This window comes from Petromyzon marinus, chromosome 39 (genome assembly GCF_048934315.1).
Source record: "Petromyzon marinus isolate PM22_M1 ecotype Great Lakes invasive population chromosome 39, UKy_Petmar_22M1.pri1.0, whole genome shotgun sequence".
In the NCBI taxonomy this organism is placed as follows: domain Eukaryota; kingdom Metazoa; phylum Chordata; class Hyperoartia; order Petromyzontiformes; family Petromyzontidae; genus Petromyzon; species Petromyzon marinus.
In genome coordinates, this window is record NC_133705.1 from 5,612,044 (window position 1) to 5,630,728 (window position 18,685).

The window sequence follows — 18,685 nt, forward strand, 5'->3', positions numbered from 1 at the left end:
ACACCCCCAACCCTATCACACTCATCACACCCAAACTCCCAGCACCAACAATACCCATCACACCCCCAACCCTATCACACTCATCACACCCAAACTCCCAGCACCAACAATACCCATCACACCCCCAACCCTATCACACCCCAACCCTATCACACTCATCACACCCAAACTCCCAGCACCAACAATACCCATCACACCCCCAACCCTATCACACCCCCAACCCTATCACACTCATCACACCCAAACTCCCAGCACCAACAATACCCATCACACCCCCAACCCTATCACACCCCCAACCCTATCACACTCATCACACCCAAACTCCCAGCACCAACAATACCCATCACACCCCCAACCCTATCACACCCCGACCCCTATCACACTCATCTCACCCTTACCCACCACACCCCCAACCCTATCACACCCCGACCCCTATCACACTCATCACACCCTTACCCATCACACCCCCAACCCTATCACACTCATCACACCCAAACTCCCAGCACCAACAATACCCATCACACCCCCAACCCTATCACACCCCCAACCCTATCACACTCAACACACCCAAACTCCCAGCACCAACAATACCCATCACACCCCCAACCCTATCACACTCATCACACCGAAACTCCCAGCACCAACAATTCCCATCACACCCCCAACCCTATCACACCCCCAACCCTATCACACTCATCACACCCAAACTCCCAGCACCAACAATACCCATCACACCCCCAACCCTATCACACCCCCAACCCTATCACACTCATCACACCCAAACTCCCAGCACCAACAATACCCATCACACCCCCAACCCTATCACACCCCCAACCCTATCACACTCATCTCACCCAAACTCCCAGCACCAACAATACCCATCACACCCCCAACCCTATCACACCCCGACCCCTATCACACTCATCTCACCCTTACCCATTACACCCCCAACCCTATCACACCCCAACCCTATCACACTCATCACACCCAAACTCCCAGCACCAACAATACCCATCACACCCCCAACCCTATCACACCCCCAACCCTATCACACTCATCACACCCAAACTCCCAGCACCAACAATACCCATCACACCCCCAACCCTATCACACTCATCACACCCAAACTCCCAGCGCCAACAATATCCATCACACCCCCAACCCTATCACACTCATCACACCCAAACTCCCAGCACCAACAATTCCCATCACACCCCCAACCCTATCACACCCCCAACCCTATCACACTCATCACACCCAAACTCCCAGCACCAACAATTCCCATCACACCCCCAACCCTATCACACTCATCACACCCAAACTCCCAGCGCCAACAATACCCATCACACCCCCAACCCTATCACACTCATCACACCCAAACTCCCAGCACCAACAATACCCATCACACCCCCAACCCTATCACACCCCTACCCTATCACACTCATCACACCCTTACCCATCACACCCCAACCCCTACCTCCCATCACACTCATCACACCCCTACCCATCACACCCCCAACCCTATCACACCCCGACCCCTATCACACCCAAACTCCCAGCACCAACAATACCCATCACACCCCCAACCCTATCACACCCCCAACCCTATCACACTCATTACACCCAAACTCCCAGCACCAACAATACCCATCACACCCCCAACCCTATCACACCCCGACCCCTATTACACTCATCACACCCTTACCCATCACACCCCCAACCCTATCACACTCATCACACCCAAACTCCCAGCACCAACAATACCCATCACACCCCCAACCCTATCACACCCCGACCCCTATCACACTCATCACACCCTTACCCATCACACCCCCAACCCTATCACACTCATCACACCCAAACTCCCAGCACCAACAATACCCATCACACCCCCAACCCTATCACACTCATCACACCCAAACTCCCAGCACCAACAATACCCATCACACCCCCAACCCTATCACACCCCTACCCCTACCTCCCATCACACTCATCACACCCTTACCCATCACACCCCCAACCCTATCACACTCATCACACCCAAACTCCCAGCACCAACAATACCCATCACACCCCCAACCCTATCACACTCATCACACCCAAACTCCCAGCACCAACAATACCCATCACACCCCCAACCCTATCACACTCATCACACCCAAACTCCCAGAACCAACAATTCCCATCACACCCCCAACCCTATCACACTCATCACACCCAAACTCCCAGCACCAACAATACCCATCACACCCCCAACCCTATCACACTCATCACACCCAAACTCCCAGCACCAACAATTCCCATCACACCCCCAACCCTATCACACTCATCACACCCAAACTCCCAGCACCAACAATACCCATCACACCCCCAACCCTATCACACCCCAACCCTATCACACTCATCACACCCAAACTCCCAGCACCAACAATACCCATCACACCCCCAACCCTATCACACCCCCAACCCTATCACACTCATCACACCCAAACTCCCAGCACCAACAATACCCATCACACCCCCAACCCTATCACACCCCCAACCCTATCACACTCATCACACCCAAACTCCCAGCACCAACAATACCCATCACACCCCCAACCCTATCACACCCCGACCCCTATCACACTCATCTCACCCTTACCCACCACACCCCCAACCCTATCACACCCCGACCCCTATCACACTCATCACACCCTTACCCATCACACCCCCAACCCTATCACACTCATCACACCCAAACTCCCAGCACCAACAATACCCATCACACCCCCAACCCTATCACACCCCCAACCCTATCACACTCAACACACCCAAACTCCCAGCACCAACAATACCCATCACACCCCCAACCCTATCACACTCATCACACCGAAACTCCCAGCACCAACAATTCCCATCACACCCCCAACCCTATCACACCCCCAACCCTATCACACTCATCACACCCAAACTCCCAGCACCAACAATACCCATCACACCCCCAACCCTATCACACCCCCAACCCTATCACACTCATCACACCCAAACTCCCAGCACCAACAATACCCATCACACCCCCAACCCTATCACACCCCCAACCCTATCACACTCATCTCACCCAAACTCCCAGCACCAACAATACCCATCACACCCCCAACCCTATCACACCCCGACCCCTATCACACTCATCTCACCCTTACCCATTACACCCCCAACCCTATCACACCCCAACCCTATCACACTCATCACACCCAAACTCCCAGCACCAACAATACCCATCACACCCCCAACCCTATCACACCCCCAACCCTATCACACTCATCACACCCAAACTCCCAGCACCAACAATACCCATCACACCCCCAACCCTATCACACTCATCACACCCAAACTCCCAGCGCCAACAATATCCATCACACCCCCAACCCTATCACACTCATCACACCCAAACTCCCAGCACCAACAATTCCCATCACACCCCCAACCCTATCACACCCCCAACCCTATCACACTCATCACACCCAAACTCCCAGCACCAACAATTCCCATCACACCCCCAACCCTATCACACTCATCACACCCAAACTCCCAGCGCCAACAATACCCATCACACCCCCTTCTTCTCGCATTGCACCCTTGCCCCCCCCTATCACAGCCCTACACCCATCACACTCCCTCACTCTCGTTGTTCTAATTGCATCTGCTGGACACCGCTGCTCATTGAATTAAGAGCCGGGTTCTGGCTGCGCCTGTGTTTGACACGAGATGCTAATGCCTCGGATGTGATCCTTCAGTTGCCCGCATCTCGCGACCGTTGAGACACGCGTTACTCAACCCCGCGCCCTGGCTAAGGGGGGGCGCGCGTGGCGTCGGGCAATAGTGGACGGGGTGGTGGGGGGGTGGGCTGCCTGGATGGGTGAGGGAACCGGAGGGGAGGCAGTGGGAGAAAGGTGAGGGGAGGTGAGTGTGGTGAGTGAGGGGAATGGTGAGATAGTGGTGGTGAAATGGGGAGAGGTGAGTGAGGGGAGGGCTGAGGGAGGGGTGGTGAGTGAGGGGTGAGGGAGGGGTGGTGAGTGAGGGGAGGGGTGAGGGAGGGTTTGTGAGTGAGGGGTGAGGGAGGGGTGGTGAGTGAGGGGTGTTGAGTGAGGGGAGGGCTGAGGAAGGGGTGGTGAGTGAGGAAGGGGTGGTGAGTGAGGGGTGAGGGAAGGGTGGTGAGTGAGGGGAGGGGTGAGGAAGGGGTGGTGAGGGGTAAGGGGTGAGGAAGGGGTGGTGAGGGGTAAGGGACGGGTGAGGAAGGGGTGGTGAGGGAGGGGTGATGAGTGAGGAGGGGTGAGGAAGGGGTGGTGAATGATGGGAGGGGTGAGGAAGGGGTAGTGAGAGAGTGAGGGGTAAGGGAGAGATGGTGAGTGAGGGGGGGGGTGGTGATGGAGGGGTGGTGCATGAGGGGAGTGGAAGTGCTTCCGGGTCCCGCCCGCTGTTTCCGGGTCACGTGTTGTTGGTGTTGCTGCTGATCGCCGCGCGCTGAGGTGCGGACCGCGACCCCTGACCCCCTGACCCAGCGCCGTGACCCCGTGCTGGGATCGTGGTTGTTGTTGTTGTGATTGTTGTTGTTCTTTGCTGCTGGTGAAATCTGCCGACGTCGCGCGGTACCGCCTCAGCTGCCACTGTTGAGCCACGAGCGACTCTCCCACCGCCGCGACCCCTTCCCCGCCACCTTCCACGGCCGCTCTCCCTCCACGCGCCCATCGCCCCCTGCCAGCGACCCCCCCCACCCGGCATCCCACTCATCCCACTCTTCTTCCACCCCCAGCTCCTCATTCCCAGCGCTCGTGGCACTCCTCCCTCTCACGTCGCAGCCTCCCCCCGGTCTCCACGCGCTCTCACACCCCGACCCATCACACCACACCACCTACCCCTATCATACCCCTACCCATCACACCACCTACCCCTATCATACCCCTACCCATCACACCCCTACCCATCACACCCCTACCCATCACACCCCTACCCATCACACCCTTACCCATCACACCACCTACCCCTATCACACCCCTATCCATCACACCCCTACCCATCACACCACCTACCCCTATCACACCCCTACCCATCACACCACCTACCCCTATCACTACCCTACCCATCACACCACCTACCCCTATCACACCCCTACCCATCACACCACCTACCCCTATCACACCCCTACCCATCACACCCTTACCCATTACACCACCTACCCCTATCATACTCCTACCCATCACACCCCTACCCCTATCACATCCCTACCCATCACACCACCTACCCCATCACACCCCTACCCATCACACCACCTACCCCTATCATACCCCTACCCATCACACCCCTATCCATCGCACCACCTACCCCTATCATACCCCTACCCATCACACCCCTATCCATCGCACCACCTACCCCTATCATACCCCTACCCATCACTCCCCTACCCATCACACCCTTACCCATCACACCACCTACCCCTATCACACCCCTATCCATCACACCCCTACCCATCACACCACCTACCCCTATCACACCCCTACCCATCACACCACCTACCCCTATCACTACCCTACCCATCACACCACCTACCCCTATCACACCCCTACCCATCACACCACCTACCCCTATCACACCCCTACCCATCACACCCTTACCCATTACACCACCTACCCCTATCATACTCCTACCCATCACACCCCTACCCCTATCACATCCCTACCCATCACACCCCTACCCATCACACCACCTACCCCTATCATACCCCTACCCATCACACCCCTACCCCTATCACATCCCTACCCATCACACCACCTACCCCTATCACACCCCTACCCCATCACACCCCTACCCATCACACCACCTACCCCTATCATACCCCTACCCCATCACACCCCTACCCATCACACCACCTACCCCTATCATACCCCTACCCATCACACCACCTACCCCTATCACACCCTTACCCATCACACCCCTACCGCTATCACACCCCTACCCATCACCCCACCTACCCCTATCATACCCCTACCCATCACACCACCTACCCCTATCACACCCTTACCCATCACACCCCTACCGCTATCACACCCCTTCCCATCACACCACCTACCCCTATCACACCACCTACCCCTATCACACCCCTACCCATCACACCACCTACCCCTATCACACCCCTACCCATCACACCACCTACCCCTATCATACCCCTATCCATCACACCACCTACCCCTATCACACCACCTACCCCTATCACACCCCTACCCATCACACCTCCTACCCCTATCACACCCCTACCCATCACACCACCTACCCCTATCATACCCCTACCCATCACACCCCTATCCATCGCACCACCTACCCCTATCATACCCCTACCCATCACACCCCTATCCATCGCACCACCTACCCCTATCATACCCCTACCCATCACTCCCCTACCCATCACACCCTTACCCATCACACCACCTACCCCTATCACACCCCTATCCATCACACCCCTACCCATCACACCACCTACCCCTATCACACCCCTACCCATCACACCACCTACCCCTATCACTACCCTACCCATCACACCACCTACCCCTATCACACCCCTACCCATCACACCACCTACCCCTATCACACCCCTACCCATCACACCCTTACCCATTACACCACCTACCCCTATCATACTCCTACCCATCACACCCCTACCCCTATCACATCCCTACCCATCACACCACCTACCCCATCACACCCCTACCCATCACACCACCTACCCCTATCATACCCCTACCCATCACACCCCTACCCCTATCACATCCCTACCCATCACACCACCTACCCCTATCACACCCCTACCCCATCACACCCCTACCCATCACACCACCTACCCCTATCATACCCCTACCCCATCACACCCCTACCCATCACACCACCTACCCCTATCATACCCCTACCCATCACACCACCTACCCCTATCACACCCTTACCCATCACACCCCTACCGCTATCACACCCCTACCCATCACCCCACCTACCCCTATCATACCCCTACCCATCACACCACCTACCCCTATCACACCCTTACCCATCACACCCCTACCGCTATCACACCCCTTCCCATCACACCACCTACCCCTATCACACCACCTACCCCTATCACACCCCTACCCATCACACCACCTACCCCTATCACACCCCTACCCATCACACCACCTACCCCTATCATACCCCTATCCATCACACCACCTACCCCTATCACACCACCTACCCCTATCACACCCCTACCCATCACACCACCTACCCCTATCACACCCCTACCCATCACACCACCTACCCCTATCACACCCCTACCCATCACACCACCTACCCCTATCACACCCCTACCCATAACACCACCTACCCCTATCACACCCTTATCTATCACACCACCTACCCCTATCACACCCCTACCCATCACATCACCTACCCCTATCACACCCGTACCCATCACACCACCTACCCCTATCACACCCCTACCCATCACACCACCTACTCCTATCACACTCCTACCCATCACACCACCTACTCCTATCACACTTTTACCCATCACACCCCCTACCCCTATCACACCCCTACCCATCACACCACCTACTCCTATCACACTCCTACCCATCACACCACCTACTCCTATCACACTTTTACCCATCACACCCCCTACCCCTATCACACCCCTACCCATAACACTACCTACCCCTATCACCCCTACCTCCCATCACACTCATCACACCCTTACCCATCCCCGCTCCCCTCGGCACCGCACATCCCTTGCGCCCCCAGAATCCCCGTCCCCAGCTCCCCTCCACTCAAAGATCCTCTCTCCTTTCTTACACCTCGCCGGCCTCTCCACCGCTCTCTTGTCTCGCGTCACCTCCAGTCTCTCAACTTCCCTGTCTCCATCTCTCCCAGTTCCTCCCTCTCCGATCTGTAACTTCCTCTTCACCCCCCACCCCCACTTCCCCCCCGGCCTTCACCACCCCTCTTATCACCCTGCTCCCCATGTCTCAGCACGCCGCCACTGCTTTATCTCTTGTGTGGCCTCCGCTGTGCTGATGACGCCTCACGTTCATCATCAACATCACCACCCCCCTCTACGTCACGTCTCACGGTCACCATCTCAAGGTCCAGACACGGCGGCGCAGGACGTTTTTGCGTCCCTGGATTCGTGAGAGCGAGCGAGGGGACATCGCCGAGCGGCAGCGCGTTCGCAACTCGTTGCAGGCGCTCGTGGTTCGAGCTCAACGGGCCTCCCTGGTTAATGCTGCACGTCTTGTTTTGTTACACATCGTGGTCGACCAACCGAGCGCTTATCCAGCCTCAACCCCGCTCAGCTTCCGATACTCGGATAGATTATCGGGCGCATTCCGGCTGATTTGGGCATTGCCATTTGCCCATCAGCCGTGCGGTTTTTGTCAAACGTTGCGCTTTCTTAAACAACAATTCCCTCTCGCCCCACCCGACTTCGGCTGCCGTGTCTGCAGATGTCAAATTACAAGCGCACAAGCTTCGACGATGAGGAGGGGACCGACGTGGTGATAGAGGAAGGTGTGGCCGACCACCCTCCACAGGTCAGCACTCACCCCAACCACCTAGAGACACCGGTCACACGGAGACACAGGTCACGGGAGAACATCGGTCACACGGAGACAAAGGTCACTGGGAGAACATCGGTCACACGGAGACACCGGTCAGACTGGCACTTGAGAGACGCTGGTCTCACCGTCTGTTGTGCTGTTTGGTGACACACTGGTCACGCTGCCTGTGTGCTGTGGGTGAGAGTAGGTGCGCTTTGGGTACAGCCGCCTGACAGGATGGGCTCCCGGCCTGCTGAGGAGACGAACTCGTCTGGAGCTGCTGCTGCTCACGCTCACGCCCGTCATGGCTGTCGCCCTTGCGTCCTGTCTCATCTTCATCACCATCACCAGCAACGGTAGGTGATGCCGTCACCACCATCACATCACCATCACGTCCCTATCACCAGCAACGGCTAATGGTGTCGTCATTGCCATCACACCACCATCACCAGCAATGGTAGGTGGTGTCATCACCACCATCACATCATCAGCTAGGGTAGGTGGTGCTGTCATCTCCATCCCATCACCAGCAACGTAACCGTCAAATCGTTATGAAATCATTCCATTTCCACATTTGGTATTTGCGCCATTGTTAAAGCACAAGGCAGTCACGAAGGCGCTACGCTTCGCCAACAAATTCTGCAGCAGCTTCACACGGGCGTAGCAGTTTTGGTTTGTGATTTTTACTCCGTCAGGTAATTTGCAAGTGCCCTCTACATGCAAATCCTTAATCCTCGAGCGGGGCAGTCACCCTTCCCCGCACCACCAATTAGCACGTTTGGCTACATACGGTGCGAAAGAAGTTCAACATACATACACACAGGCGCCACGTGCGACCAAGCAATCAACCATGCCTGATGTAACACCAGGCAACCACCGCCTTCCCCCCCCCCATCTCCGCACCCCCCCTCCACTGCCCCCCCCCCCCCCAGACCCGTCGCGTTCAGTGTGCCTGTCCGAGTCGTGCGTGGGGGTGGCGGCGCGCATCCTCGCCTCCATGGACCGTTCCGTGAGCCCGTGCCAGGACTTCTTCACGTACGCGTGCGGCGGGTGGGCTCGCAGGAACCCCCTGCCGGAGGGCCGCTCGCGCTGGAACACCTTCAACAACCTGTGGGAGCAGAACCAGGGGGTGATGCGCGGACTGCTCGGTGAGTGACGCTAACGACGTTCGGGGTACGCGCGTGCGCGCGTGCTCGCTCGCGCGCGGCGTTCTTGCCGCCGCCGCCGCCGCCGCCGCGCCTGCATGGCGGCGTGGCGTGATTGGTGATACGAAGGGGTGGCCCCCCCGCGACCGGTTCGGACGTCGCTCGCCACCGACGTTAGCCGCGGTCGTGGATTGATGTCAACTCCCTCGCCTGATGTGCAGGAGGTCGTGGGTTCGATCCCGACTCTGATGCCTGCTTTATATTTGTAGTTTGCAGTGTCTCTCTCCCTGCGTGGTCACGTGGATTTTTCTGCTGGTCCACCGGTTATTCACTCCACATCTATAATAAACATGCATTTGGACTATTTGGCTGCTTTAAAATGTCCACGTGATAAGCCACTTCGTTGAGCTATCATTTCTGACCAGGTCGCTTCTGCACAAGAGCTATACAGCTATTCAGCTTAGTGTGGTAAAATAATTAGTTTCTTTTAATCTTGATTTGAAGCTTTCGTGACTGCAGGAATCCATACTCTTTGGTTCTTTCGTCAAAGTCACGTAGGTAGAAAAATAAAACAAAAAATAATATATCACGACGTTTCGATCGCAACACAAGCGGTCGTCCTCAGGTGGAAAAGAAAAATCCAAGAAAAATTCCAGCAGTGGAACTTGCTGGATTTTTTTTTCCCACCTGAGGACGACCGCTTGTGTTGCGATCGAAACGTGATATATTATTTTTTGTTTTATTTTTCTACCTACGTGACTTCACCTAAAGAACCAAAGAGTATAGTTTTAGTTTTAATTATTTTAATTTAGAACCCGAGTTCAGAGTGCAGTGCGCTTACAACTGCACCACCGCTTCTCCTGACGAGTGTGTTGATTTTCTGCTTTAACCCTCATGGGACGTTTTACTTTGAGGTTGTGCTCTCCGATTGAGTCCTTACTTCCACCTCTTGTAATCGTGCGCTGTAATACGATGTAATCGTGCGCTGTAATACGATAAAATCGTACACGCAACGAAATCAACGATCAGACATTTGACCATATATGGAAGAAAGTAGGCGTGGCATTGGCCGAATGGGGGCGTGTCTTTTCCCATATATGGTCATTGCGGATCGTGAATCCAGGCCAATTGTATCGATTCCGCTCAGTCAATCCGTCGGCCGGCTCAAAGTCGATCGGGCAGCCATCTTGAAAATGTCCGTTTTTGATCTTAAATAAAATTCTGCGGTTTACAGATCTTACAAAATAACGACATTGATGTGCGATTTTTACGTAATTCATTGAATAAAGTTTAGTGTAAAAACGGGCAGAAGCATATAATAAGGAAACAACAAAAATACCGAGTTAATCATTATTTGCGGGTTAATCTCTGTGTGGATTCATTGCCAGTTGCTATCCATCGAGTAATCATGTGACGTGCCCCACTTTTTTTAACTGGCTAACTAATATCTGCAAGATGAGTGATACCGTCACAGTCCGCTTCTATTGCACCACATCGCCACCCCGTCGGCAGCTATTCATGAGAGCGACGTTGGGGAACCTCTTACTGGGGGTCGAAGAAGACTTTCAAAAAACATCTCGTGGGCGACCCAACACTCACGCTCACACAAGGCTCTGTCACTTCTGTCACTGCAAGAGTCTCTTGCAGTGACAGAACTGAGTGAGTGCGGGGCTTGCCTTAGATTCGCGGTTTTTGCCAGGCCAAACATATTCTCCTCCAGTATGTGATTAGTGCAGCTAGGATGCTTGCAGTGACGGGTAAATATCATTTTTCTGGCCGTTTCGAAGTGGTGGCTTTGCATTAGAGGGTGATGTTTCTGATCGATAATTGCTTTTTTCCATTAGCGCGGTCTTTCCTCGTTAGTGGACTCTTTCCAACCGAGGTTGAAAGTGTTTATGCATTAGCTCTGTCCGTCCATCTGTCCACGACGGGGAGGCACTATAACTCATGTAAAGATGATCGAATCTCTCGTATAATGTGTTATTGCTGTTTGGCACTAACTGGCCAGATTGATCAAAGGGTTTCCCGAAGCCTTGAGACACAATCCCGATAAAAAAATATCGTTTTGTAATTATCCAAAACCAATTTAGTCATGGTAGCTACCCATCAGCTTCCGTACTGCCAGTTAAAAACTTGTTATTAAAGTCAAGCTACAGTAGTGCGATTGTGGCCATGCAACCCAAACTATGGGTCATATAGTAAACCCATAGACATACATAGAGAGCTATAGAGATACATAGAGGTACATTAAGGACAAGCCACGGTAGTGCCCGACTCTGGCCGTACATCCCAAACTATGAACTACGTAGTAAGGAGGAAGAAAAAGAGCAAAACTCCACGAACGCTCTCCTGAAGCCCTCTCGTCGTGGCCATTAGACCTCAATATTGGCATCTAGCTCCTGAACATACATGATACTTTTGAAGTATTATGTATGTTTTACCTCCTATGTACGGAGCGAAAGAAGTAAAAAATACAGGTAGTCCCCGAGTTACGATGGTCCGACTTAACGATATTTCGATCTTACGATAGCGATATGACAAAATTGCCATCAACAACCTAACATCGTTCAAGTATGCAGACGACGGACAGAATCTTGGTGAGTACAGTACAGTATGATACGTTTCGATACGTTCAATGCATGTATGATACGTAGCTTTAGCGATTTCATTTTAGTGTTACCACGACACGATACGTTCAATGCATGTTAAAAGTTTTTCTGAAAAAACTTTCTATTAAATTGCAGTTCATATAGGTAGGCTACGAATTTACCTTTTTTTACTTTACATTTTACAATGCAATACGGTATTGTAATTAATAAATAGATACAGTATATAGTTTATACAGTACGGTACTGTAAATTGCTCTGTTTTGCTAAATTATCACCATTCTTTAAGACTCCTGGGTAGGCTCAACCATCTTCGACTTACGATATTTTTGACTTATGATGGGGTCGTCATAACACATCTCCATCGTAAGTAGAGGACTACCTGTACGCCACATACAAACTCACAGAAACTGTCAACAGAAATCCAGCATCGTGCACGCACGCGGTTTTCCCCGTTCATCTTTTGCCCCGTTGCCTCTGCGCCCCCCCCCCCCCCCCCCCGCGTGTCGGCGGCGGCATCGTCGTCGTGAAGAGAACAGCACGGCAAACGTGAGCTCGAGCGAGGCGGAGCGGAAGGCTCACCGCTACTACCAGTCCTGCATGAACGAGGCCCACATCGAGGAGCTGGGCGCCCAGCCCCTCGTCGACCTCATCGACAAGGTGACCTCTCTCTCTCTCCCCATTATAAAGATTCCCCCCGCCACCCTGTGTAGCCTTAACAGACCTTTTGGGGGCAAGTGCTGTTAGCGAGCAGCGCCTGTGAAGGCCGACACGGCGCACCAAGGGGTTGGGTGGGCACCCACCATGGCCGGAGGCTTTTGTCTCCCCCGTAGCAATGTTCATAGCGCAGCTTGCTGACCGTCACACTACCGCTCCGTTACACACACACACACACAAATATCCAAAAACAGCTGTACAAAATACAAGGCTGATAATAATAATTCAATTTTTACAGCGCTTATCACCAAGGATCTCAAAGCGCCGTACAGGACAGAGCAGCAACAGACACTCAGCAGAAACACAATTATATTATAAATACATTTTAAGAATCCATTTACTGAGTGAACTAAAAGTTTAACAAGCAGAAGCGTATATAAATAGGTTTTAAGAACACATCTATTTCCAGTAACACGCATTTATAACTTAAAAGTCTGCAAAGCAGAGCGATCGGACAAGGATGGTGGGGTTTTGATCCCAGAGATTAGGTGTGGGGGTGGGGAGAGGAGAAAGCAGGAGCAGGGAGGCTCTTCTAGGATTACGATAATTTACGTCGCGGTGGCTTTAAACGTCAAGGTCGCGGGAGGCGACGTTCAAATGATCCCGACTTCGACAAACCCCCCCCCCCCCCTCCGCGCCAGCCGAGGCCAGAATCCGCTCGCTCTTCGTCAGAAAAGAGCCTTTGGCGTCGGTTACCGGCGTTGCAAACGACCTCGGCCAATATTGCTCGGTTCTGCTTCCCAAGGAGACTCGGCCTGCGGCATTGACGATGGCCTGCCCGTCAGCACTAGGGCTGACGTGCATGCGTCCGTCCGTGTGTGCGTGCGTGCACGCGTCCGTGTGTGCGTGTGGTCTCGTCCGCGAGCAGGTTGGCGGCTGGAACGTGACCGGCGCTTGGGACAAGGATTCCTTCCAGGATGTGCTCCAGTTGGTGTCGGCGATGGTGCGCGCCACGCCCTTCTTCTCCGTCTACGTGGGGCCCGACTCCAAGAACTCCAACTCCAATGTCATCCAGGCACGTGCGCACGTCCTGGCTCACAGCTGGCTGCTGATGTGGTTTGGTCTGTGTGTGCACGTATGTGTGCGTGTGTGTGCGTGTGTCAGAGCACTGCGCTCCGAACATGGCGACCGAGTTCCATTCCCGCTCAACGGCCAACATTAGTGAAGATAATCTGAATCGGTCCTGGGCCTCCCCTAGGTCGACTCGGCCTAAAATGAGTACCCGATAAACATCGCCACTGGGGAGACAAAGGCAGCCGGGCGTGGTGGTGGCCACCCACCCCCTCGTGTGCTGTGCCGGCCTTCATAGGTGCTTGCTAACAACACTTGCTCCAACAGTCTTTTAAAGCTATACTGGGGGGGGGGGGGGCAGGCAATCTTTGTATCTGTGTATGCTTATGAGCGATGCCACCTGATCTTAGCATGCACCTAGCCTGGCATACTCACTGTGGTGACGTCATTTATTGGCGAGTGTTTTGTGTGCATTTTTGCATGCTTTTTGTTTGTGTGTGTGTGTGTAAGTTTGCGCGCACTCGTACGTGTGGTTAATGCAGGTGGACCAACCAAACCTTGGCTTGCCGTCTCGTGATTACTACCTCAACAAGACGGCCAACGAGAAGGTGTGCTGCTCCCCTTGGCTCGCGATGAACCTTTGACACGCGCCCCTTGACCTGAGCTGCGTGTGGTGGGTGCGTGGTAGCGCAGGTTTGACCGTAGTTTGCCGGTCCTGTGCGCGTTGTGTGTGTGTGGTGTGTGTGTACCTGTGTGTGTATCTGTGTGTGGTGTGTGTACCTGTGTGTGTGTCTGTGTGTGGTGTGTGTGTACCTGTGTGTGTGTGTATCTGTGTGTGTGTATCTCTGTGTGTGGTGTGTATCTGTGTGTGTGTGTGTGTATCTGTGTGTGTGTGTGTATCTGTGTGTGTGTGTATCTGTGTGTGTGTATCTGTGTGTGTGTGTATCTGTGTGTGTGGTGTGTGTGTATCTGTGTGTGTGTCTGGTGTATCTGTGTGTGTGTGTGGTGTGTGTGGTGTATCTGTGTGTGTGTGTGTGTGGTGTGTGTGTACCTGTGTGTGTGTGTTGTGTGTATCTGTGTGTGTGTATCTGTGTGTGTGGTGTGTGTGTCTATGTGTGTGTACCTGTGTGTGTGTGGTGTGTGTGTACCTGTGTGTGTATCTGTGTGTGTGTGTGGTGTGTATCTGTGTGTGTGTGTGGTGTGTACCTGTGTGTGTGTGTGGTGTGTACCTGTGTGTGTGTGGTGTGTGTGTACCTATGTGTGTATATGTGTGTGTGTGTATCTGTGTGTGTTTGTATCTGTGTGTGTGTGGTGTGTATCGCGGTAGTGTAGCGGTTAGCGCGCTGCCTTACGAACCCGGTCACACGAGTTCGATTCCTGCTCACGGCCAACACCAGTGGCGATTATCCGAACCGTACCTGGTGCGATGTGTAAATATCACCACGAGGAAGACAAAGACGGCCGGCGTGTTGCTGGCCACCAACCCCCTCGTGTGCCGTGTCAGCCTTGAAAAGTGCTCGCTAACAGCACTTTCCCCAACAGTCTCTTACAGGCTATACGGAGGGCCTATGTCTTTGTGCATCGCTCACGACCAACACCAGTGCCGATTATTTTAATCGCTCCTGGGCCTGCCTGACCCAGGTTCAAATGAATACCTGGTATGGTGTGTAAACATCATCACTGGCGAGACAAAGGTGGTCGGGTGTGGTGGCGGTGTCCATCCATCCTCCTCGTGTGCCGTGCCGGCAGCTTTCATGGGTGTTCGCTAACAGCACTTGCCCCAGCAGTCTGATAATGCCCTGTGTGTGTGTGTGTGTATCACAGGTGCTGACGGCGTACCTGGGCTACATGGTGGAGGTGTGCGTGCTGCTGGGCGGGGAGCCCAACGCGACGCGGGCGCTCCTGGAGCGCGTGCTCCACCTGGAGACGGAGATCGCGAACCTGACGACGCCGCAGGAGGAGCGGCGCGACGAGGAGGACATCTACCACAAGATGAGCATCGCGCAGCTGCAGGTGCCGCTGCCGCGTCGCCGGAGGAGCAGGGGGCGGGGGGGGGGGGTCTCCCAACTCTGTTCTTCCTCCATTCCGAATCAAAACGGCTACTTGCAGACGGAGCGGCGGAGAGATTTGGTTTTTTGAGATGGGACCAAATGCAAAACAATTACGGAGGCCCGGGGTGAAGGGATGGACTCTGGACACGAGACCACCTCTGTTAACACACGGTAGTTTGTCACCGCTCTCGGAGCAAACAAGAATGCCTAACTTGGGCATCATGTTGATGTTATTGTATTTGTACCTAAAAAAAGGTACAAATTGACATCTGGCCATTCACCGACGCTGGCCGCTCTGGCGCCGCCGTTCAGCCTTGTTGATGGGTGGGGCGGTAGCAGCAGCAGCAGCAGCAGGTGACCGTACAGACCACCAACCCGAACTCTCCAGTGTTGCCGCTTGTTCGAAGTGGAGAGACCAAGTACTACGAAAGCCAGCCCAGGCCCTCCCAGCATACTGTGGCTGGCTTCTCATTATTGCTGGGGATGTCGAATTGAATCCAGGCCCGTTTTTGCCTTGTGGCGGCTGCGGCAAGAACGTCAATGCAAATTCTATCCAATGCAACGGTTGTAAAGCTTGGTAACCACAAACGCTGTGATACTTTAGCCCGCATCCCCAGTTCAAATTCCGGCCCGTTCTGCAAATATTGTACATCGTCTACTCCAACAATTCCACCTTGCACAACCACACTAGCACCACCACCTCATCCATCGCAACCACCGTTTCAACCACAACAAAACGTCCACAACAAAAACGACCTAAAAATCCTTCAACTTAACATCAACGGCATCAACAACAAATCTCTTGAACTCAGCACCTTCCTACAACAAAACTCCATTAATATAGCCGCCATCCAAGAAACAAAATAAAAATCCACTTCTCGCCCGCCCAACTTTCAAAATTTCACTTTCCTCTGTCGAGACCGACCAACAGCTGGTGGCGGTCTAGCTTTCCTCATCAGTTTGAAGAAATTCAAATCCCAATGCCTCCTTCTGATATCACCACAGAAGTCTTAAGTGTCCGTATCAAATCCCATCTAGGCCTACTCACTGTAATCAACGCCTACATCCCACCGACCAGTTCTTGCCCTCGCAACTATCAGTTCAATATAAATCGACTTTTACCAAACAACAACTCAATTGTTATTGGAGATTTCAACGCCCACAACAAACTTTGGCACTCTTCCCTTGCAGATGCACGTGGCGACCTCATTGCCGACATCTTGAACGGCTCCCCCTGTGGGGTACTCAATGAAAAGAATAAAACCAGAGTTCCGTCATCTGGCCCTTCATCCTCACCAGATATCTCAATAGCGTCAGGAAACCTCCTTTCAAGTCTTTACAGCCCTTGGATCCGACCCTTAATGCCGCCAAGCCTTCACAAGCTCCTAAAAACCGCTTGTATTACAACTTTTAAAAAGCCAACTGGCCACTTTTTACTTCGGGATCGGAAGCATTATTTGCCGACAACATCAACCATATCAACACATAATTCTGAAAAGATTTTTAGAACATCGCAACTACGACCAAACACACCATCCCGGCGGGTTGCTACAAGCAACAACTTCCCTGCCTCGCTAAAGAAGCCTCAACGCAAATAAACCAACGAAACACTATTAGAACTAAAAAGCCTACATCACCACAAATCCCAGCCTTCAATATTGAAATCACATAGCTAATCAATTAAGCCAAAACAGAACGCTGGCATGAGTTTGTTGAATCTTTTGACCGCCGCCAAAACTCATCAAAACTTTGGAAGACCATCAAAGCCTTACTTAGACGGACACTCCAAACCGCCACCCATCAAAAAATCCGTCAAATCAAGGAACTACCCCTAAACGACGCCCCCCAGTTTATCCTTGAAGAGGTGAAACTAGCTGTTAAAAAAGCCAAAAATTATTCCGCAGTTGGCCCTGATGGCATAGGTATTCCCCACCTCAAACACCTCGGCCCCCTTGGCATAAAGTTTCTCGCCTCCACCATTAATGCCTCACTCCAGTGCAACCTCATTCCGGCCATCTGGAAATCATCGACAATCATCCCACTTCCAAAACCCGGCAAAGACCTAAATCAAGCAACGTCCTACAGGGCGATTTCCCTACTTTGCCCATCAATCAAGATTTTAGAGGCCCTCATCCTTCCAATCATCACCACCAACTTACCTCCATCATCTCACCAACATGGCTTTCGCCCTGCACACTCAACAACAACAGCTCTTCTCAACCCAACCACCCCAATTGCAAACGGTTTCGATGAGAAAAAGCCCCCATCCTGCACTATCGTCGCTTCCCTTGACCAAGGCTTTCGACACTGTTAACCACCTCACGCTCATCAACATCATCCAGGGTTCTACGCTACCATCAGGCCTTGTTTGCTGGCTTACAAATTTACCTAAGGGGCCGCCAATCACGCACTCTCTTTCGTGATATTCAATCCTCCTCACGAAACATTCATGCAGGAGTACCACAAGGTTCCATAATATCCCCAGCGCTGTTGAATGCCTACCTCCACGATCTACCAACTCCTCCAAAAGGAGTACAAGTAGTCAGCTATGCCAACGACAT

At 53.1% G+C, this 18,685-nt stretch overlaps 1 protein-coding gene across 6 annotated transcripts in view; it reads left to right on the forward strand.

Annotated features, from left to right (window-relative positions):
• Positions 1–18,685, forward strand: part of LOC116950542 (endothelin-converting enzyme 2) — a 45,330-nt gene that overhangs the window by 8,511 nt on the left and 18,134 nt on the right. For 3 of the 6 annotated variants that reach the window (XM_032968403.2, XM_076072843.1, XM_032968408.2), the window contains exons 2-8: positions 8,502–8,588; positions 8,803–8,950; positions 9,527–9,742; positions 12,878–13,005; positions 13,931–14,077; positions 14,616–14,681; positions 15,898–16,086. In XM_032968403.2, coding sequence (XP_032824294.1) covers positions 8,502–8,588; positions 8,803–8,950; positions 9,527–9,742; positions 12,878–13,005; positions 13,931–14,077; positions 14,616–14,681; positions 15,898–16,086 — 981 coding nt within the window. Of the gene's footprint in view, positions 1–4,421; positions 4,509–4,547; positions 4,629–8,017; positions 8,275–8,501; positions 8,589–8,802; positions 8,951–9,526; positions 9,743–12,877; positions 13,006–13,930; positions 14,078–14,615; positions 14,682–15,897; positions 16,087–18,685 lie in introns of those variants that run through there. The other 3 variants (XM_032968404.2, XM_032968405.2, XM_032968406.2) reach the window with 3 other exon arrangements.